General features: G+C 35.6%; 1 protein-coding gene across 2 annotated transcripts in view; it reads left to right on the top strand.

Annotated features, from left to right (window-relative positions):
• Positions 1–23,213, top strand: part of CSMD2 (CUB and Sushi multiple domains 2) — a 576,326-nt gene that overhangs the window by 55,909 nt on the left and 497,204 nt on the right. For both annotated transcript variants that reach the window (XM_072418831.1, XM_072418823.1), the window contains exon 2: positions 18,043–18,259. In XM_072418831.1, the coding sequence (XP_072274932.1) occupies positions 18,043–18,259 (217 nt within the window). The remainder of the gene's footprint in view (positions 1–18,042; positions 18,260–23,213) is intronic.

The following is a 23,213-nucleotide window of genomic DNA, read 5'->3' as shown; positions in this document are numbered from 1 at the left end:
TCAAAAACAAAGCAGAACTTCTTTCTTCAAGGCTTAAACAGAAGCATTTGTTTCCTATGCCTGTGGGACAGCCGATCTACGGGAGACCATTATGTCAAGCGTGATTGGCTACCAAGAGATACCTATAAACCTGGAACAAGCAGTGTCAAGTTTCTGCCTCTGGTCGATCCGCATAAAATATTTCTGCCACCTTTCCATATCAAGTTAGGCTTGATGAAGAACCTTGTAAAGGCCATGGGTAAATCAAACTCCATTGGTTTTTAGTACCTTATTGAGAAAATTCCAAATACAGATCAAGTCTGTTTGGCAAAATGATGTTTTCAAACAATCTCTCTCAGCAGCCGAGCTAGAAGCTTGGGAAGCATTCAAGTGGCTGTGTGAAAATTTCCTGGGCAACCATAAAGCTACGTACACACTTCCAATAATTATCGTTGGTAAACGAACGACGAACGATCCTGCACGATATCGGCGAACGATCGTATAGCACCGATCCTGTACATGCAGATAACGACACGATCGTTCGCAGATATTGTACACACAATAGATGCGATCGTTTGAGCGATACAGGAAGTGACGTGCACGACAGGAAGTGAACGAACGTTCGTTCATCACGCATGCTCAGACCATGGACGATCAATGAACGACCGTACACACGATAGATGGTAAACGATCGTTGTCCAATACGATCCGCCGGTCGTTCATTTCCAGCGACTATTCTCGTTCGTCGGCGTCGTTGGTTACTTTTTTTACAAACGATTTTTGACCAATCGATCGTTCGTCGTTCGTTCGTCGTTCATTTCCAACGATAAAAATTGGACGTGTGTACGCAGCTTAAGTCTCCTGCATACAAAGAAGGAGTTCAGAATTTGCTTCATTCATACCAGAAACTGGGTTGTCACATGTCATTAAAAATACATTTCTTGCACTCATATCTAGACTTCTTCCAGGAAAATCTTGGTATGGTGAGTGACGAACAAAGAGAACGTTTCGCCAGTACTTTCAGTTAATGGAGCATCGCTACCAAGGTTTCTGGAATGAAAGTATGATCGCTGACTACTGCTGGGTGCTGTACTGCGACAATCCAGACAAAGAGTACACAAGAAAATTATACTCCAAGCATTTCTGAGAAGTACCTGACTGACACTGTTCTTATACCACAGTGTGCCTTATTTTACTTCACAATGAAGATGTATTAACATTCACTTCAGTGGTGCTTACATTTTAGTAAAAAATACATGTACGAACAATGTTAACTATATTAGTACTCATAACTCAGGAACTGTACGTATTAGGGAAAAACAGAAAACAGATCAGAAATCTGCTCAAAAAACTGATTTAGAAAAGTTTGCTGTGGTTTCTGTTGATTATCAAAACTAATTATTTTGGACCTGTGTAATCAGTATTTCTGTTGTTGTGATACATACAGTTATATCTTTATTACTGCTCGCACTGATCACAATACTCCTACTGACAAAGCCTTCATCTGCATTGTCTCCAGGATGGTGGAGCCATATTTGTCCAGCCAGCTATGATGTTAATTAAGGGCTATTACAATGTTTTCGGTGTGTCTTTATTATGGATTTGTCCAATTTACTTTTCTAAATAAGGTCCAAAGAAAGGAGATTAACACAGACAACTGTTTCTATCCACAGCATTTACTGTTTAAACTGAACTCCCAAACAAGTCAAAATAATACTTCACTATAGAAAATTGACTCACTTTGTCAGTTACAGAAAGTTTATTGGACTCTATTGGTAGCAGAATTCTATGCAGTTCTCTATTGTTCTTGGAAAAATTGGCTCACCCTTTCCCGCACCCTATTGGTTGTCCTGGTATTGGGCAGTAGCACTCACTAGTTAAACAAAAAAAATAAAACATGAAGGTGGAAGTCAGGGACCAAGAATGAGCAAAAAAATGTACTTACCTTTAGTGGTCTATATCCATAAATCTACTATTGACTTTGGTGTGGTTTTTTAACTAAAGATAACTTCTACTCTACATTACCATTTTTATCCCATGAGCTTGAATTGCTCAAATTTATGACAAGTTATTTGAAAACACTGCTAACACACTAAATATTATATTATAGGTTGAGGTATATTATATTGTGTTATAATATAAAGCAATATATAGATTACATTAAAAATTAAATAAAGATATAATTCTAATACAAGCTAGGAAAAAAATGCCACTTCAGTTTATCAGCACTCAAATCATGAATTCATTTTGAAAAAGCGCACTTGTTTTTACCCTCATATGTATTGCAACATATATTTTATCCATTCCCATGTAAACAAGCAAAGCAGAGCATAAATAGCTTCACAGAATGAATCAAACTGAGTCTTTTATGATTCTTCTGTTTAAAAAAAAGCCAAACCTAAATCTTGCCTGGAAATTCCCAGCAGACGATTGCATAAATACATCAGTCCGAATGCCGGGGAAAGATTTGCATATCTATTATGAGTTTAATCAGAATCAGCTTGGCAAGAGCTCAGTCAAATCACAATGCACCTTTATCACACAATTTCCAAGGAAAACACTCTGACATGCCGTAAAATGGTATAATGGACATGCCATTTTGTTTTATCCCATAAAAAATGGAGTTGATTAAAAGCAACACCAAATACTTCTGGGATTAAAAGCATACAAAATGGTGTTTGTTGAGTGACTAAAATACTGAAGTCCTTTGTGTATTTAACATGTGCCATTATTTCTAGGAGGCACCACTGCATTAGCTACTCAGCTTGCAGAGAGTCTGTCATACTTAGACTAGACCAAGCAACTCCCATTAGAAAGAACATTAGAAAGCCATATGAGTATCTGCTATTGTAAATAAAGGGAGAAAGTCCTCATCTATATGTAAGAAGAATGTTTAATGTAAAGCTTTTTTAATGTATTTTATTGTATAGAGAGAGTAAAGGGTAAAGAGATTCGGTGTAAAAACCCTCATGTGTTTACAAATTATAAACATCATGGGCCCTATTTCTAAAACAGGGAATCAAGCATTTCCTCAAACATTCCCTCATGGGAATCTTCCAGGTTCATGTGTTTGAATGGCAGTAATTGATTCCCAACAGGGAATGTTCTAGGGAATGTAAGATTCCCTGTTTTATGAATAGAGCCCAATGATATGCCTAAAACATGTGCACCACAACAGTTAATATATGTGCACTGTGTCATGTATAATTAAATTCCATTTATTTATATGTATTTCTGCATCCCTAACACTCATCCCTAACACACATATATATGGAATATGCTACTCTTTAGCACACCACAAGGCACAGATGTGAAAGCATTGTGCAGAGTTTGGTGCTATGCTGAAAAATAATCCAAATAATTGCCCAAAATAAAGAAAGCACATTTCTAATACATTGTAGTTTCCTATGAACCCTTTAAAAAAAAATATCTGCATATTTAGGATAAAATACACAAAATGTATATTAACATTTTAAACAGCGTTGTAGTTAGTAATAAAACAGATGTGCGGGTTCAGCAAAGATAACTATGAAGCTAAGGACATTTTGTTCTAGATCTGCATACCTAAGGCTACGACCTTAGAATGTTGTAGCTGAATAGTCAAAAAAAAAAAAACTATATTCAGAATGCAGCTTCATTCATTACAAGGACTCATACCAACAAGTAGCTTTATTCAGAGCAAGGACTCATACTAACAACCTTGGACTGAAAATCACGTATAAAACTACAGGGAGAGACAAAACAGAAGTCACCTAATTCAATTTAGATGTTTGGTAATGGTCCAATATTTACTACTCCTAAAATTTCTAGTAGAACAAGAGATGGTTACACAATAAATACATATGAAATCATTTTTTTATCATGGTTTTACATATAAAACCATTACATGTACACCAATTCAGGAACGTGCAAATCAGTACTAATAGAATTTACCATGTGTGCAAAACCAATCATGGGTTACAGCTCATATTTAAGGAATTTACTAACAAGTGTGGTTTTTTATAAAATGTACACTGCATCTGAATGTAGGATGTTTGGCATGTGTAAGATAGAAGTATGATATTTGGATGTAACAAATCTTAGCATCTTTATACGCCCTATTATGTAGAAATACAACTGAATTACGTACACATGGCTATCATATAATCTGTAAAAAGTATCAGTGAACTGTACTTGGAGGTATACTGTATTGTGTATATATGGATCTTTGTGTGCGTGTATAGATATTCAGTAATTTGGGGGAGGAGGATATTGATCCAAGAGAAAAATACCTTTATTTCCTACAACAGCATAGAATACGGAGTCTTGGCAAATTTCATTGCCAAGTGGCCATGGATATCTTTTCTTAAAGAAAATCTACATTCATTTATCATATATGTTAAATCTAATAAGTCTATGTATAGCCAACATTTTAATAGTTCTTGAGTGTAGAAGGCATAAACTCATTCATTTGTTTTAACAGAACTCTCTAAATATTTAAAGCCCACATTGAATGAAATCTCAATTTTTCTGAAAGAAAATTGAATTTTTCAGCACACAGCTACCTAGCAAGAATCAGGACACAGTAAACCTCTTAAACCCAAAATACAAATTCTGTAACAGCAAAGTGTAAGCAAACCAGCTGAACAGTCTGTGACAGACCTAAAACTCTCAGCCAGAGGCTGTGCTCACTGGCCGTAATTGAAAAACCATGTCCAGGTGACCTGCTGATTGCTTGAGTCCTAAATAAGGCTCAAAAGGAAGAAAATGATCAAATGCCTTTGTTGGGAGTTATAACTAGCAAGCTGGCTGGTACAAAATGGTACAGTGCAAAATGTTTTTGTTTTATGGATTCCAGGTAAGATACTGGTAGATAAGGCTAGTTAAGGACAGCTACCTGTTTATGAGATTAGACAAACAATAAAGGATATGCTTCTTTACATCAATACAATTTGGTATTTGATCTGTGCAGGAATTGTTCTAAACACACATAATATATATATATATATATATATATATATATATATATATATATATATATATATAGTGGTAGTGTGTTCCTAAAATGTCAGGGAAACTGTTAAAATGGCTCCAGGGAAATGAAAGTGAGGAAGTGTTAATAGGTTTTTAGAAAAGAAACCAGGTTCTTTAGGGCCCTGGAGCCGGCCAAGGTGAGGTGAAAGGTGAGGGTGGGTTCCTTGGCCCAACCTTGATTCTGAGAATATATGCACCTGCACTCAGGTACAGGTATGAGCCAGAAGGATCCAGGCTGAGTGCGAGCCAGAGGGATCCAGGCTGAGGGCGAGCCAGAGGGATCCAGGCTGAGAGCGAGTGACAGTCCACAAAACCTGTCAGTTTTTAATTGTAAACATGATGCACCTTTTGTAAAATTACCTTTTCCTTTAGCTGCATCTTGCTTCTAACCACTTCTATACCCCATTAAGATCTTCACTTACTAGAGTTATATGTCTACCACTTAGGAGCTAATTGAACAAACTTTGACTTCCTGAGTGATGAGCATATAACTTCACTAAGAGGGAATTTGTTAGAGGTATATTGGAGGTTAGAAACTGGACTGGAGAAGATAGGACATGTTGTTTTAGAGCACTGAAAACCGGAACAAGAAACATTTAAAAGAATAGCCAAAAACCTGTAGAAATTCAATCCACATCTTGCTGATGTTTTACAACCAATAAAGCTATGACTTTCAATAAATGTATAAACAGAATAAGAAAGTGAAATAACTTGTGAAATCTGCAGCACGAGAATACAATGACAGCAATTGAATTCTATATTCCTGATGGAACCAGAAATTAGCAGTGCCAATATACCACTAATGCACCACAGGTAACTGTAGAATAAGCCACTGATCTCAACTGTTAACACTTAAAAGAGTGAGGGTAAATGGCATGGGAAAGGCAAAGCAGTCTTACTCTTTAGCAATGGCAGTTTTCTAAAACATTTGTAAAAAGTTATCATTTATTTCCTGTTATGGGTAAAAAGTTATTGTTTTCACCAATCATATTTACCATGTTATGCATTATGAAGATGTATCAATTAAATGCACATACATACCAAACATTTATGGTAATGCATTGGAATGGATAGGTATAAAGGGGTCCTTAAACATCATTGATGTCCAATTTTACTCTTAATGTAAGTATACCCTGTTCAATAACTAAATTCCTATTTTTAATGATAAGACTTTTTTATTATTACATCACATTATAATACAAAACAATCCGTAGTGTAAATCATGAAACCCCTATTCTAAGTCCATCAATATTTATATAATTAATCATCACAACACTGTATAACAAAAACAGAACTCTGTAAATATTTCACTGGCTTGGGATTTATGCTTCCAATCATGTGATTTTTATTTTTAGTAATTGAAAATATCTTTTGTGACAACTCAGTCATTACCTTTGTTTAAGGCATTTTTTTAATTTTTTCATATATGTCAATGTATTATCAATGTCACAAAATACCCAGCTCAGCTGCTTAAAAGTCAGCAGTTACACAGTGCATTGCCCGTGACATGTAATAAGTTGTTTTACAGGGGCTGTTCAAACAAAAATAGTTAAATTAGCAATAAATGGAGCTTCAATAGTGCAAAATGACTACTAGACCATTATCTGCTCTACAGGAGGCAGATTTAATAAAGTATTTGGTAACATACCCAAACATACACGTATAGAAATAAACCCAATAGTAATTTCTACCAATGCTGACAATTACCTTTTTACAAAGTTGTATACCTATTTATAAATTTCACATTGAATTATATGGCTGGACAGCGTCCCTTTGATTCTTATTGCTTTTAAGTAAAATAACTTTGGATCTGCACTGCTTTCTCTATTCTCCATACAACAGACAAGGGGCTTAAACTAACCAACTGTAGTGCAACCTGGATTGTGCAGAATTCTGTACTTTGTTTGTTAATTCCACTAGTGTAATCATCTTAGTTCTGTTAGATGTTCCACCTAGATTGTAAGCTGTTCTGGACAGGATCCTCTCCTCCTTCTGTGTCATTGTCTTTGACCATCTGTCATTTGCTACCCCTATTTATTGTACAGCGCTGTGTAATATGTTGGTGCTATATAAATCCTGTTTATTAATATTAATAATAAAAATAATAATAATAATAATGTTAAATATACTGATCATATCTCTTGTGCCCTCTATTCAGATATTAAGTCCACTGAATATTTCTGTAGAATATTTTTTCATTATTATCCGAAAGTATGATATGATTTTTACATCACTTGAATTGCTGTACTTAGGACTAGTACTGTGGGAAGAATAATTGGAGCAAATTTTTGGGGAAAGACATGTAAAATTACTCTTAGCAGAATACACAGTACTTACAGTCAATTTAGTTGATCATCACATTAAAACAAAGCTTATCTTCTGATGAATCATTCTTAAATTATGCTAGGAACCCATATTGCTGTGGGAGGAAAAGTATCCAGCATTAAAATCTCAAGCACCTTTCATTTTTAAATATAATGAATTTGTCTATTAACCAGTTACTTATTATTCTTTTATATGCAACAATGTGATGGTGTAACATAAACAACAAGTAGTAGTAGATGGACAACTTTACTGAAGTCATGCAATACATATGAAATTAGATTGTATGAATGACAAACATGTTCATGATTTAAATCCTTCTTCCCTTTGAAAGCAGTTGTGCTGTGTGTCTAAATAAGACTGTGCAGTCTAAAAGGTACCAGGATCAGTCCCACTGTGCTCATTAATCAGCATTCCATAACAGAAATGAGTTGCCCCACTCTTCCTCTACAAAGCATGTTCGAGCCATTAGAATAATAATGGCTGTTTGTCGGGCATGCCAACATAGGGCACTAGAGTGGGAGGGGGGCAGTAGTATCTTCAGTGGGAGGAAAGAAGCAGTTTAGCTCTGGAGAGAAAAGATTTTTCCTATATAACATAATCTATGTGTAATATGAATTTTGATGCAGTTTGACATCTTAAGCATGATAAAAATATTGAGCTGTTCCATTTTTTCTAAATGCATGTGCAATCAGGTAATTGGTTGGACCAAAATTTAATAAGATTGTTTGTAGATCAGTTTTTTCTGGTGTTACAAGATTTAATTTGTCTAAAATGGTAAAAGCAGGGAAGCCAGAAATTTAGTCAAAGTCCAAAAAAGTTTTAATTTTACACTATGTGAAGATATTTAAACATAACTAAGGACAGTATAAATGTACCCCTGTCACCACAGGCAGCTTTTATTCATTTTATAAATAAGTAAAGAGAATACTAGTGTATCTCATTTAAAGAGTGATACTGGTGCATAGGGTAAATATGGTCCTTCCTGACAACAGGAGCTTTGCGTTAGAAAAAATATTTGGATAAATCATATTCCCGTGAGAAGCCTGTGTATGGATTCGTATAAATATGAGACAAGACACTTATTGCATTCATTTACATTGATTATAACAACCCTTGCCCTAAGTTAATAGAAAATGTTTACAATCCATTGACCATATCAGTGATAATAACATGTAGCTGTATAAACAAAATAAAAGCGTATAAAAGGCTGGATCAATCAGTGGATGGAGGTGGGGGAGTAATAATGTTTTTCCAGCTGTGAGCATCTAATACATTCCAGTGTCTATTTCTAGTTTCATTAAATTTCCTTCCTGATTTAGCTGGCACTATCTAAGTTAGAGCGCCATGACTACAACATTTTTCTTTATTTGCTCTTTAAACAGATAGGTAATGCTTAGATGTTTGTCTAAAACATGACTCTTTTGTTACAACACAGAATAACATCTTGTTCAGACCCATGCCTTCTAACTTATGAGTCACGTATGATATTTGCTCATCTCATTTCGTAATAATAAGATGCCATCCGCAGCCTCCTTACCATCTTCCTCTCTCTTCAGATGTGAAGTGGAGGTAGCCATGGAGACAATCAAATCTATGTTTTACCTGTCTATAATTTCACACACTCTGTTGAACTTGCTGCTTCTCATTTTATTTCTCATTGATAGTCGCTAACTTTGTATAATGGTTAAGGCCAAACTTGGGATATTTGGTTTGTATATGTGTTTAAAATGCAGTCTAGCAATCACAACCATCAGCCAAATACCGGGTGTAATAGGCTCATGTGGTTATCACTAAATAATAAACTGCTCATTTGAATATCTGCCGAAAAGTACTTTTTGGTGGTTGGACTTGGCATCTAATAGATTCCTACAGGCATAAGTGTTGACTTTTCCTGTTAGATGTCCAAATTAATGGTTCAACAACCCCTCTAGTCCCTCTGATGACTGCGGCTATTGTTGTGGGTACTAGCATTGCCATCCTATAATTGACATCTAGAAATGTTTATTGCATCTAAGCAATAACTTTCAAAATTATTCTTTTATTTGATATTCGTTTTGAAAAATGGCAGTGCACTTCCTGATATGTTACTGTTGTGGATGAGTGTCCCTCTTTTGTGAAATCACTTTTGTGGCAGAAAAAAAACTTCTATACTAATAATTACACCAGTGCAGCTAACAGAGTGTTTACAGATGTCACTGCAAATGATGATCAATTTGGTTATTGACGTCACTCCTGATTCTTTTTGCTATTACCACAATACATGGCATCTGTCATTCAGCAAGTGATCTGTGACAAGATGTGTGTAAATATATATATATATATATATATATATATATATATATGGGGCTTCCTGGCTTTGCCCCCTTCCATATGAAATAGAAAAATGAGTGTGGGGGCATATGACAGCCTAATATCTTAGTATGTAACTGTGCAAATATCAGGTATTTGCGATTCTTAAAACAGTTTTTTCTTTTAGTGGGAACCAGTGAAGGCAGAGGCACAAGCAAGTTTTACGTTGTTGGAGTTACGGGCCATCATGAAGTATTTGTTTCTCCAGGGAAAGTCAGCAAAGGACATTCACACTGAGATGTCACAAACACTGGGGGAGAAGTGTCCTTCTTACAGCACTGTCAAACCTGGATATCTCGTTTGAAGACTGGGCATTTCACCGTTGAAGATGAGCCCCGCAGTGGGCGCCCCCCAACCTCAACTGACCTGGCGACCCGCGATGCTGTCCATCAGCTGATTATTAAGGACCAGCGAATATCCGCAAAAAAGATAGCCCAGATACTTGACATCTTGCAGTAGCGTGGTAGGTTTGTTATTGCCACTATTCTAGACATGGGCAAGCTTTCAATGAAGAGGGTGCCGAAATGTTTGAACAGTGATCAGCAGAAGGAACGACTTGAAGCATCCAAAGCCATTTTGGCCCATTTTGAAGCAGCACAGGACCTGGCTTGGTTAGTGACTGAGGATGAAACCTGGCTCCACATCTATGATCCTGAAACCAAGGAACAGTTAAAGGAATGGCGCCACAGCGGGTCCCCGTGGCCGAAGAAGTTCCAAACTCAGAAATTGGTCAAAAAAGTCATGGCGTCTGTTTTCTGGAACAAAGACGGTATTCTCTGGGTGGACCACCTACCTCAGGGCTCTAGTATCACCGGACAATATTATGCTAACCTCCTGGACCAGCTGAAGGTATTTAGACAAAACGCTGTGGAAAGTTTACCAAAGGGGTCCTTTTTTTGCAGGACAATGCACCTGCGCACAGGTCCAACGTTGTGGCTGCCAAATTGAACACTCTGGGTTTCGAATTGGTCCACCAATCCCCCCTACTCACCGGACCTGGCCCCTTCGGACTATTATCTGTTCCCGAATTTGAAGAAACACCTGAAGAGGCAACATTTTGAGTACATTTCTGACATCAAAGATGCTGCTGAGAGCTGGTTTGCGGCCCAACCAAAGGACTTTTATTTGAACAGTCTAGAAAAGCTGCAACTACGCTGTACCAAGTGTATCAGTCTCAGGGGGGAACATGTTGAATAAATGTGTTATTTCATAACTCTGGGTCTCTTCTTTCTGGGCAAAGCCAAGAACTTCTCAGCACCCCCTCCGCAGATAAGCTGCAGATATTTAAATGGGGTTTCCTGATTCCTCTAAAAGTTCTCATGCAAAGCATTCTTTTTTTTTTTTTTTTAGTATACTGGATGTACAGTGTGCTGGTGTACAGTGCTTCTTCGTTCCTCTATCAATATGGTGTGCGAACAACACATAGCAAGCTTGTAATGGGGAAGTAAATCAGCCACAGGGAGCCTACATCAATACTAGTCCTCCGGCCTCTCCTTGCCTTTTTTGGGCACAGGTTCCAGTGTATGAATGCTCTTTAATCCTTCTGTACTTTTCTAGCTCTACATTTTTTACATCCTCAAAGGCCATCTTCCCTGCTAATTGTGGAGCTCTAGCTGGTTGGCGAAACAACACTACAAATCTTGTGGTTTGCAATACTGCACCCACATATATATTGGGACTGTGTATTTGGTTGATTGTGTGGCTTTTTCATAGCTCTGTGTTTGTGCCCTTGCCCAGAGCTCCTGGTAAATAGCGGTACCTCACTGAACACATCTGATGAAAAGTCAGGTTTGGACACAGATTTTGCCTATATTATGTGGCACGCAGGTTTTTATGTTCCACATGAGTTACACTATGCAGGTATGACAGTTACCATCACCATTATACCAGTGTGAAGACACTACAAGAAGATGTTGGCTCCCATATACATGGTATGCACGTGGTATGAGGCCTCCAATAACAAGAGAGCAGCATGAATGGGAGGTAACCTTTGCAACTTACCCAATATTAAAGCACCATACTTTTCATTACATACTGCCTGTGGATGTGCAATTCCATTTTACAGGGGGTCAATATAGAGCTGCTTAGGCTGAAAGAAATCTGTCAGGGGAGAGTACTGGGTCTGTGATTTTTGGTTTAGTAAAAATGCTCTTTACATAGCTTTTACATTAACCAACTGGCTTTAACATTTTTAGTCCCTGTGTTGGAATATATTTGCAGATAAGAAGCGTCAGATATTCATAATCATATGCTACAAAGGGAGTGCTTGATTTGCGTACAAATTTAAAATTATTCCCAAGATATCATTTGTATGGGTAAGTGAGCTATTCCTCTCACTTGTGTTAAGTGGGAGAGCTGGTCCTCTTTTACTTAATACAGAGACAAGGTGATCCTAGCTAGCTCCATATATCTACTGAGAAAACAAAGAGATCTTTGAAAAAATGAGTAATGCAGAGATAACAAATCTTAAAGCAGCTCTGAAACATTGTCGTCTTTTTTACTGCTTTGTTTTTGTGTTTGAAATGCTATCGGAATAAGAAAGTTAAAATATACCAAGCTAAAAATTCTCAGTGCGACACTTCTAAGCTGTTTTGATTTCTTATCAATTTTGTGTGTTATCTGACAACTGAAATGTATAAGGAGTTTTATAAATTGCATTGCCATTTCAGAGCAGCTAGCCATAACCGTAACCATAGATATGCCAAGGATGAGCAGCTGTAATCCTGCTAATGTTGCCTTGACGGTCTTGTTTACTATAGTTTTATCAGGAAAAAAATTTTCTTAAAAATTGTATTGATTCTCTAGTTTTAAACTTGAATTTCTATGAAGCGGTAGCACAAAATTCATACTTTGCAACAATGCTGCACTGTTAATATCAATAGCATGCATATGTGGCACATGTGATGGAAATTGCTTAAATGTATCCAGCTAGATTTCCCATATTACTATATGAAGGTGTTTTTCTGGCCAAGCAATGTTTCAAAATTGTTAGCATACGTGGTAATATAACATTTGTTGTAACAATATGACTAAATTCAGACAAGTGTTTTTTACCACCTTGTACCACTCCTGGGCCCATGCTATGATCTACAATCCACAGCTAAGCACCTAGCAGGGGTTTTAGGCAAAAATGCTTGTTGGATTTACACTGAAAAGTATTTTTTTTTAGCAGCGGTGTTTTAAAATATATTTTTATATTCTTCTAATACTGCTCATATTATGAATAAGGCAGCATGTCTGGAAATCCATCAACCCTCTATGGAAGTATGAAAGAATATATAGAGTCTCTTTGCACTGGCTTTGAGAATTAAAGTTTCTGAAGTAGTTGCTAGTATTGTGGACTTGAGATCTCAGCTGTCAAGCAGTCATTAGCATATCCACCATCAGAATTCCCGACTAGACATGTCTGGATCATTTTATTCCCATTTCATGTTATTTCAGGATCACCAGCTTCAAATTTTACATTAAAGCTGGTTTGAAAAAACAATTAGCATCTGTTTCTTTGTTGATCTGCACCAAAAAGCTAGTTACTTCAACTGTACTAAAAAAAAAAGTATGTTGTGGAACTCTGTTTAAAAGTCCTCAGATTTTTCTCTTCACTTCAAACCTGCCTTGGAAACGTGCCAGTTGGAAGCGATTTGTTGCTGCTGAATAACAGTTTCTTTTTGGACACTGATGAATGAGGTCCATAGTTTGTGTTTGTTTTAATCCACATTTCTGAAGTTAATCAGGTTAAAGACCAAACTACACAAGTGATTTTTTATACACTATACCTATGAAAATAACAAAACAACAAGCTGTGATAAAACCAGTGGTGCCCTATTGAGTATGCCAGACAACAGCATGTGTCTTAGCTAAGCACAACTATTCAGTGGCATAATGCATGTAGTCCAAAGACTTGTAAATAGAAACACTGTAGCTGTTACCCTTTGCAACCATCAAGTTCACTTCCTGCACACTGGACCAAAAACAACTCTTAAATACTATAGGTGGAGTTTGTGAACTGCATGGAAAGTAAAGATTTGGCCTAGCAAAGCAAATCTAAGGGGATTCTATTCATTTTTATTTAAACCTTTACTCACAAAAAAGCATCCATTACAAAGATTTCCAAAAGGCCTGACACTGCTGCTGGACATATTCATCTTGGATTTGATAGCAGCAGCCCCAGGAGACTTGGAGCTGTCACTTGTGACACTCCATAGTAGTACCCTTTGCCCATCCTCTAAAATCAACAAATGCTATGTAGAGGGGTGGAGGGAGAGGTATGACCAGGACAGACAGTAATTAGGCACTATGAGGTGATAAGAGAGAGTGCAAAAACCATTAAATGAAAAGACAAACACTGAAAGTAAGCATTTGCTTGATTTTTCTTGATTTTAGATCAGCAATTGGTATGTTGGTGACATGGTCTCCTGAAAGTTATGTCTGTTTTTTAAAAAAGGCGAATAGGCAGGCTGAGTTCTTATTTCTATCAATGTATAATGAAGTGATCCAGCAGAGCTCTGCATACAGTCTTGGCACAATTCTGTGCCAGGACAAAGAAACTCTTGAGTTACAATATCTTCGCCCTGCCAATGAAAAGGCAAAAGACTCTAAAACAGGAGTATTACCAGGTGAAGAAGAAGTGCAGGTGACAGAAATGAGCTCTGGCATTGTAGTGCAGAAAGAGGTTGCTTTGACAGGTACAGTAAGTCAACCATGGTTTATGCTGCACATACTTGCTTGCACGTTCCAAAAAAAAAAGATTTATGTCCAAATTAAATTTATGGTAGTGGTTTTGTTCTACTTGAATCAGACATAATTAGAGCTGTTGCAACAGAGCAACAAGACTCCATATTTTATATTTCCTGGACTCTATAATAGTGAGCAACCAAATTGTATTTTTATTTGTATTTTTAATAACTCCGGCATATTACACAGCATTACAAAGTCTATTGTCAAATTACTTACTGTCTCTCAAAGGGACTCACCAACTTTTACCCCTACCATAATATAACACAGTCTAAGGTCACTTTTAAAGTGAACCCAATTAACCTAACTGCATTGTTTTGGGAAGAAACTGGAATGTCATGAGAGAACACATGCAAACACTGGGAGAACTTACAAACCCCTTTTGGATAATATCCTGGCCTAGAGCTAAACCTGTGATCCAGCATGGCAAAGGCAAGAGTGCTAGCCACTGAGTGAACTATGCTGCCTAATGCTCCCCACCAGAACAGTTTTTTATACTTTAACAAAGTAGTAACTAAGCAAATATTATTGCTACAAAATTGAGTGGTCCAAAATTTTAAACCTGCGAGAATATTTATTGGTCCAGTAAGCAGGCAGCCCAAAGTTACAGTAGATTAATGGGAGCCCTGCTGCATGGAACTTTCAGCTTTTCCTCTGTTTGCTAGTATAAATTACTGTTTCTTAATGGGTTAATGGCTATTGACAATACAGTTATATTACCAGACGTTACAAAACAGTTATGCATGCCATCAGAGACCTCCCCCACGTGTTTTCTAACAAGAGTTAGATAGATGAAAGAACTTGCGGTTCCCATGTGTATACCACCTCCGCCAAGTGGAAACCCAACTCAGGCAGATAGATATTTTTCTATCAGCATAGTAATAAGCAGCCGTTCTCTGCATGCATTGTAAAATTAGGCACGGTGATTAGAGTCAGATAGATGAGACATGGGAATTTTCTCTCATTTTTCTCATGTATGTTATTTAGTTTTTATGACTAAGGATCTAAGTCATATTTTATCCCTAATCTAGATGGAAAGTTATCTGCATCAAAGATGATTTGTTTCAAAATGGTGGCTTAAAAGGATTTAGTATGTGTAAGTGAATGATGTAAATAGGAAGAATGTTTTAGCCCACGCACCGAAGAATGATCTATTCAATCTATTGGTACAGATCTGGGCACCTGGGCAAGACGGTGGCTAAAGATGGATCATGTAAATCAAAGCTAAATATGTAAATAAGTATTCATGCAAAAATCATTTACTTCATAGTTAACGCTTGAACATTTCTTTCACAAAATTATTCTAGCATATTTGTGGACATTTATCAGATCAGGCTGGAGAGAGAAGAGCAATACCATCCAGCAATGCTGTATACACATCTGTAGTACATTTATTCATCAGCTAAGAAACAGGGGTTTCAGAAGTCAAACATGCAACTGGCACCTGATCCAGAAGGGCCATAGGGGCATCACCATTTTGAAAATCTGTACCTGAGATCTATAAGAAATATGGTCAGGGTCAGGCAGACTTGTTTTGGAATTTAGTTCATCAGAGGGACTGTGTTGTCAGTTGACTTCAGCATGGTAAAAAAGAAAACATGCTATCTCTGGAAGATACACTTTTTATTTCACTTACAATGCTTCTAAAGGTATGCAGCATTTGGAAATATACATGTATTTTGAAGATGTAATATATATTGGTGAGCTATACATCTTATTTAGCTCCTTCCATGCCAGTGTATCAGAGAGTCTTCTGTAAACTGCCATATGCTCAGTCTCAGTTGTCTCTACCCTTTTTTCAAATTCACATAGAAACAATCCTCAGTAATTTAAGTTATAAGGAGAAGAAAACATGTAATCTTCCATGTTAAAACAATGGACAAAGAGCTACAGGATAACAGAATAAAAAAAATTTGCCTAATTACCTGTGCACTGTGCAGCATCACCATTTCAACCACCTTGAAGGACATGGTTTTGCAAAAAGCATATTTCCAAGGTATAAGTAGTTCTGTGATATTATTTCACCTCAGTTTCTTTACTTACAGCATGTTACTGTAAAGCACTGAGAAACATGGATGTTTTACAGATGTATTAAAAATATGTTCTTTATATAGGTCCATGTATACAGACATTTATATTAGAGGTCTATTTATTAATGTTTATTTCCAAAATTTACTCACACAGAATTCACACATTTTCACTAGGTTCTATTAAAATATGTCTGATGTATGAATTAAATAGTTGATCCACACATTTTCCCATTAAATTCAATGAGCCTGTTTTATGAAAGTTCTCCAAGGCTGGAGAGGAAACACTTTCATCAGTAATGCTGTGTGATCCAGCAAAACTGCAATGGATCTGGTTCTGGATTGAAAACATTTGCTAACAAATGACTTTTAAGAAATCCATTCCAGGTTTGTTGGCTCTCCCAGCTTCAATGATCAAAGTGTATCCTCTCCAGCCTTGGAGAGCTTTAATAAATCAGGCCCAATGTGTACAATTTAGGTAGATAAGTGAAGCTTGGGTGACAACCTTTATGCATGGATGATCTGACCACTCTCAAGCTAACAAAAAATGTTAAGTTGACTCTGACAAGAATATAGGATGTTGTTACCACTATCTAATTAAGTTTTAACAACAGACTTCGTAACAAGTGTGGTTATGTGTCTGTTAGCTAACTGCCCTCAAGAGCACACTGTCAGCAGTATCTATGGGTACCTACAGAAATATGATCATTGTCTGGACAGGTGTCTGCTTGAAATTGTCAAAGATCAATACATCAGTCAGTTTGTTGCTCCACAAGCCACTCCAAAACCCCCAAATAAATCAGGGCTCACAGGACAAACATGCCAGTTAGTGTATGTTTTATTAATCTGCAAAATATTTCATTTCTATTCTTGATAACCCTTAACTCCAATATACTTCATCTTTTTGAGGATACAGAAGCTTTTATAAACTGGGTTTACACGGTGACTACAGGATAAAATTAAAAACTATTTTTTTTGTTTAATGAAACACAATTATTTTGTATGTGTGTGTGCTATATATAATATATAGAATAAAATATGAGTTCCACTTTGATTCAGTAAAGTAGATGTTAATTAATAGATCATAGTTTAAAGAACAATAGATTTAAGATACAAAGTGTAATAGTAAAGATAAACAGTACACAAAGTACATTTTCAGAAGCCAGAAATACCTGGAGGCATTCTGAGATTAATTTGTGGATATGGGGCATAATAAGATCTTACACAAATCCTTCTTCCTGTCCATTGAAGAACACTGCTGGGAGATTCTTCTCCACCTTGTGTAAGCCTGAAATGACTGATGCAACATTTTATTGCTCAAAGCTAATATTATGAACTACAAAAGCACTATGGTGGGAATTAATGATTTTACATTTGTACATAGCTTTATGTGACACAATCTGTTCTTTATTTTTTTAATTCTGTATTACAGGTTGAAAAAATGCAAGATTGGGTTTAAAGAATAATAGACAGCTAGAAATGTGTTGATTTGTCATAAAATTAGCTGTGGTAGTGTCTGATTTTGTCATACCTTGTGCACCGCAACCACTGTTTTGTGCTGATCACTATATATAATATTGTGTTTTATACTTCATGTTTATTTTGTTTTCCCCTTCAGGTCAGAATTGTAGTTTCTCGCTACACGAACCCAATGGAACAGTAGAAAGTCCAGGATTCCCATATGGATATCCAAATTATGCCAACTGCACGTGGACAATTAGTACAGAAGCTAAAAACCGAATACAGTTGTGGTTCCATTCATTTGCCTTAGAAGAAGACTTTGATGTTTTATCTGTATATGATGGTGAGCCAGTAGCTGAGAACCTGCGGACAAGGTAAGCTGCAAAAACACGATATATGAATATCATTCACTTTACACAATAAATGAATAACTGTTTCTAAATTCTACACTTCTTTTCTTCTGCTTATGTTCTGTTTGGAGTAATCTCCACACACACCTCAATATACTTTAGGTGTTATGGATCAATAGTTTAGCAGATCCCTGTGTGAAGACACTTAAGCTATCTATGATTACAGGGTTCATAGCACATTTACAGTAAAACCTAATCTACTTACCTTGGGAACTAGAGCTCTATTCAGCATGAATTGCCAAGCTTCCAAAATCCTTGGTTTGTAACGCTAGTCTTTGTTGAGAAATGACAATAAAAAAGAAATTGTGAATCATAACCATAATCTGAATAATAATTATTTAGTGATAATATCCTATGATTCCTAGTTGGAATGATTCTGTTTTTGTTTGTACATTCGCATTCATGTAGAATTGGAATCAATGATAATGATTAGATTAGCAGCGAGGAATTCGAATTAGCATTGAAGGCATTGGATCTTTCAAAGAATCACTTTGATTTGACAAGAAAGACTACGTTTTTAACAAATGGCATATCTATATATCTTTTGAACTATCTATCCGACATCTGCTGACTTCAACCATCCGATCATATGCAAATTAAAATCCTGCCTTTTTTTGTCTTGCACTTGATTGGGTATTGTTTGCAAATTTAATTTTGACCACATTCACTAAGCTTAGTGAAATATTCATTTGAAAGGGAAAACCCATATTGCTAAGTGAACAGCCTAAACATAATTAAATAATAATCCACACTGTTTTACTCTTGAAGGCCTGGTTGTATGGGTGCCTGCTGTAGGATTTTTTCTGCTATAGGCTATACATATAACTACAGACAGATCTCTGAGGGTGTTTGGATTGTCTTTGCATACCCAACCATTCCCTAATGTCTATGGCTAACTTTAGTTACACCGTTGTACAGAGCCGTGATTATCCATCCAAGACTATGCCAAATGAGTTTTTGATTACCTTTTTTCAATTTACTGGATTACAAATACAACATATTGCAGATTTCATCATGCTATCTTTATTCTTTTTACGTTGTATTCTTTGGAAATTGAATACTGAAGCAGAATATTTTGCTATTTGTTTTTTTTTTTTTTTGTTTCCTTCGTGAATCCATTGTCAGTCTGGCTTTCCTAGGTTATAAGCAACACAAGACAAAATCTAGAAAAAGAACTGAAAATGCAAATCTAAAAATATTGTCAAAAAGACTCATCTGTAAAACTAATTCATTGGAAACACAATCTAAACTAATTATTTAAAAAAAATCCCAGTTTGGTAAAAAAAATAGACCTACTTAAGCTCTGTTTAGATTTGTGGTGGAGGCAGTAAGAGGGTTATATACACCAGGTTACGGTGAACATACCATGCATTGTGGATCTTCAGTTAACGTTACAGGTGGTTGTCCGAAGGCAAAATTGGATCAAAGTGGATCTGGAAGAATTGCAGCAAAGATGGCAGGTTTGAGGGATGCAGCAATGTTAGGTTCCTGGATCTGTCATTACTGCAGTACCCTACAAAAAGTTTTGTAGGGTACCATAAATTGATTAATCTTTTTTTCAGTTTTTTTCCGAAACGCAGATCAGGCTATTGCTCTTCCTCTGGTCAATTCCCAGGCAGGGGAAGCTTTAGTTTTATACCCAAAAAAGAACTAATCTCTTACAAAACAATTCTTAGTTTTTAAAGAACTCTGAACTTAAAAGTTGACTATGTTTTTTTTTGTTGATCCTGTTTTCTTTATACACTCTTGCACATCTTGTAACATTTTATAATTGTCACAGTTTTACTATAGTGATCCCAAATAGAATGTAACAGTCCATAGCTGCACAGAGGAGGGTGGCGTTAAATGACACTGCTCATCTTGGCATTGTTACCATAGGAAAGGATGTACCAGTGTATACATCTAGCTAATAGGATTGTCAGGCATTATTTGAAATAAACCCTTGAATATAAAAGGAAAAATGAAATGTGTTACCATTACATGGACACATGTAACAACATATATTTGGTTAAGTAAACCAAATGTAAAACATTGCATCATTATTTTTCTCTTTGTATTTAGCTGTTTGTCTGGAGTTTAGGTTTAAAGAATAAAACATAGAATTTGGTGGGTATGGTTAAGGAAGAACAGTTACTCCACAAACATTTTTTGTATATGTGAAACCAAGAGTAATGTGTATATAACACTTTGACACTGTGAGCAGAAACTAAACAAATTTATTGGGTTTTTATAAAGAGTTGTAAAAAAAACTGTTACTTCTGAAATTCAGGTGTTACAGGTTAAACATCTTTCTTCATGGCTCTAGTGCTTAGTCAGAAAAATCCATAAACCTGGGTTGTTAGCAATTCCTACTGTGTATCTGTGAAAGAACACTCTGTAATAGAAGATCTCTTTCTAGCTCCAATTTCTGTAAAGCATGCTTTAATTACTGGGTTACCATCTCATCCAAAAAAAACAAAATTGCTAAATTGAAAGTCACAAGATTGAAAGACTTCTTAACATGAGTCGATTCATTCTGTAACATTTCCCTTGAATTGTAATTCTTAAACTATACATATCAAAACTGTTTGCAGCTTAATTATTGGAAAAAGACACATTCTACTGAGTACAGGGGTATTTTTTCATAATAATTACTGTGAATAATTCAACATAATGGTCCACCTACATCAGATTAAAACAGCTAATTATTTTATTCTATTATTACAAATTCCAAGTGACACAAAGTTGGAGCTGATGTACGGAAATTGAATCAGAGGCACTCTTGGAATTCTGCGGTACAGTCTGCCTTCACTCCTCCTTTTGGCATTTTGGCTGCCTGTTCAATTATTGCACAGTCTTGTCAATGTTTAGTCTTGGTTTACCTGTGCAAGTATATTGATTTTTTACTATTTTAAAAAACTCACTATTTATTTTATAAAAAAGTTATTAAGTAATGTAAGTACAAGGACATAAAAGAAGTGAACCTGCTGACAAGATTCAATCATAAAAGACCATAAACCATACTTTCCCTTTCAATCTAGTTAGGTAATTGCCCCTTACGGCTGGGATTTTCATTAGGCATCAAAGACTTGTGCCTATAGGCACCACCAAGACTAGGGGCCTGTAATTGCTGGGAGCAGCTGGTCACACTAACATTGGAACAACCGGGTCACACTCTATATTGCAGAAAGACCAATATTTTAAAACAGTGTTTTCTAAAACAACCTCTGTAAATAAACACTGTTTTCATGTTCTTCAGGGTAATGCATTATAACAATATTATACAGTGCATTTTGTTATTATGTATTTTTAGGTATTTTGGCAATAATGGCAGCTAAACCAACCTGGCTAGTGAAAAAAGTAACCCATACATTTTTAAAGCTTTCTTTACTTGCCCTTCTTATTTTTTTCATCCCTTTCTCCCCTTAGCTATAATTTTTCATGTTACTTTTTTTATTTCAATTATTTTTTCATTGACTTGCCTGCATACATTTAAAAATACAACACATTAAAAAAACACTTTTTTGTAATTAATGTTTCCCTTAATAACAGTTAAAGAACAGTAAATATTTCATGCTACATTCTCCCCATGTCCCTTTAGCTATTATTTTTTATATTATTTTCATTTTTTTGTTTTTTTATTATATTTTTCTATTTATATTTTATTTATTTATTTATTTGTGCAATTGAGTCAACACATTAACTAAAACATTGTAAAAAATAAAACTATTTCATTAACAATTACATTTGCTGTGCTTTGTACTAGAAGGTAATTTTAGTGTGATTATAAATTGAAAAATTATAGACCAAAATTTGTACTTTTTTTTTTCAAAAAACACTAACACACACACACACATAACCTTCCTTACTTGATTAAAACTAAAAATAAAAAAAAAAGTAAAAAAGAGGAGTTGCTGCTCAATTTTTTTTCAGTTGTTTTTGTTTGTTTCAGCTCAGACTCCATAAACCACAGAATTATTACAAAAAAGAGATACAAAAACACAGGACAACACGGGGAAAGGTTTAGGCTTTAAGCAACTTCTTGTTCTCCTGAAAATTACAATACCTAATAACAATATGCCCAACTTTATATTTTCCTAGTTCATTAGTTAGGTTGAAAAAAGTCCTGGAAGTTCAACCACTATGGAAATAAACATATCCCAAATAAAAACCCTATAGACATAGTTACCCTGAATAAAATTAAATATGGTCATATAGCAAAAGGAAGTCATAGAAAAATAATACATATTTTCTACAGGCAAGCTGTAATAAATTATACAAGGTTTTAGCCTAAGTAACATGTACTCATCTCCTTGAGGAAATGATTTGCTTGAGGATCATTACTGGTAGACGTAAATTTGTATGTACCATAGACACTAAGCTGCCTCCAATGATGCATTCTGTTAATCATTTTATTATTATAATAATGCCATGTGCTTGTTTTACAAAACAGATGAAATCTGCAGGAAGACTGTCAAACTTTTCTCTTGGAATTATTTCAATAGGATTTATTGACCCGTGGCATAACAATTTACAGCTCAGTACAGTTTGTGATAAGAATAATTTGGTGAATTAAGTGCTTCCGTTAATTGTCTATAGCTGCAAGGTAAAATCATTTGTAAATGGGAAACCTGTCCTGAGGTGTAAGTTGTAAGAAAATAGATTGCTCAAAATGCTTATGGCTGCTATTTTCTATAAAAAAGTGGTTGTCAGTCAAAATAAAATGCAGATTCCAATCATTTCAAATGTTGCATTTCATTCAGGATATCTAATTATCCTTTGCACAACACTACTGTTTTTTTTTATTAAAAAATTGTTGTTATTAAGTTTAGCCAATCAATACAGATCTTTTTATGGTTGAAATAGAAAAATAACACTTGGTATATTATCTCTGCTCTTTCCAAAGTTTTCAAGCAAAACTCTAGTCGTAGATAAAATA

The sequence above is a fragment of the Pyxicephalus adspersus genome, chromosome 1 (genome assembly GCF_032062135.1).
Source record: "Pyxicephalus adspersus chromosome 1, UCB_Pads_2.0, whole genome shotgun sequence".
In the NCBI taxonomy this organism is placed as follows: Eukaryota; Metazoa; Chordata; class Amphibia; order Anura; family Pyxicephalidae; genus Pyxicephalus; species Pyxicephalus adspersus.
This window is presented reverse-complemented; position numbering and strand designations above follow the sequence as displayed.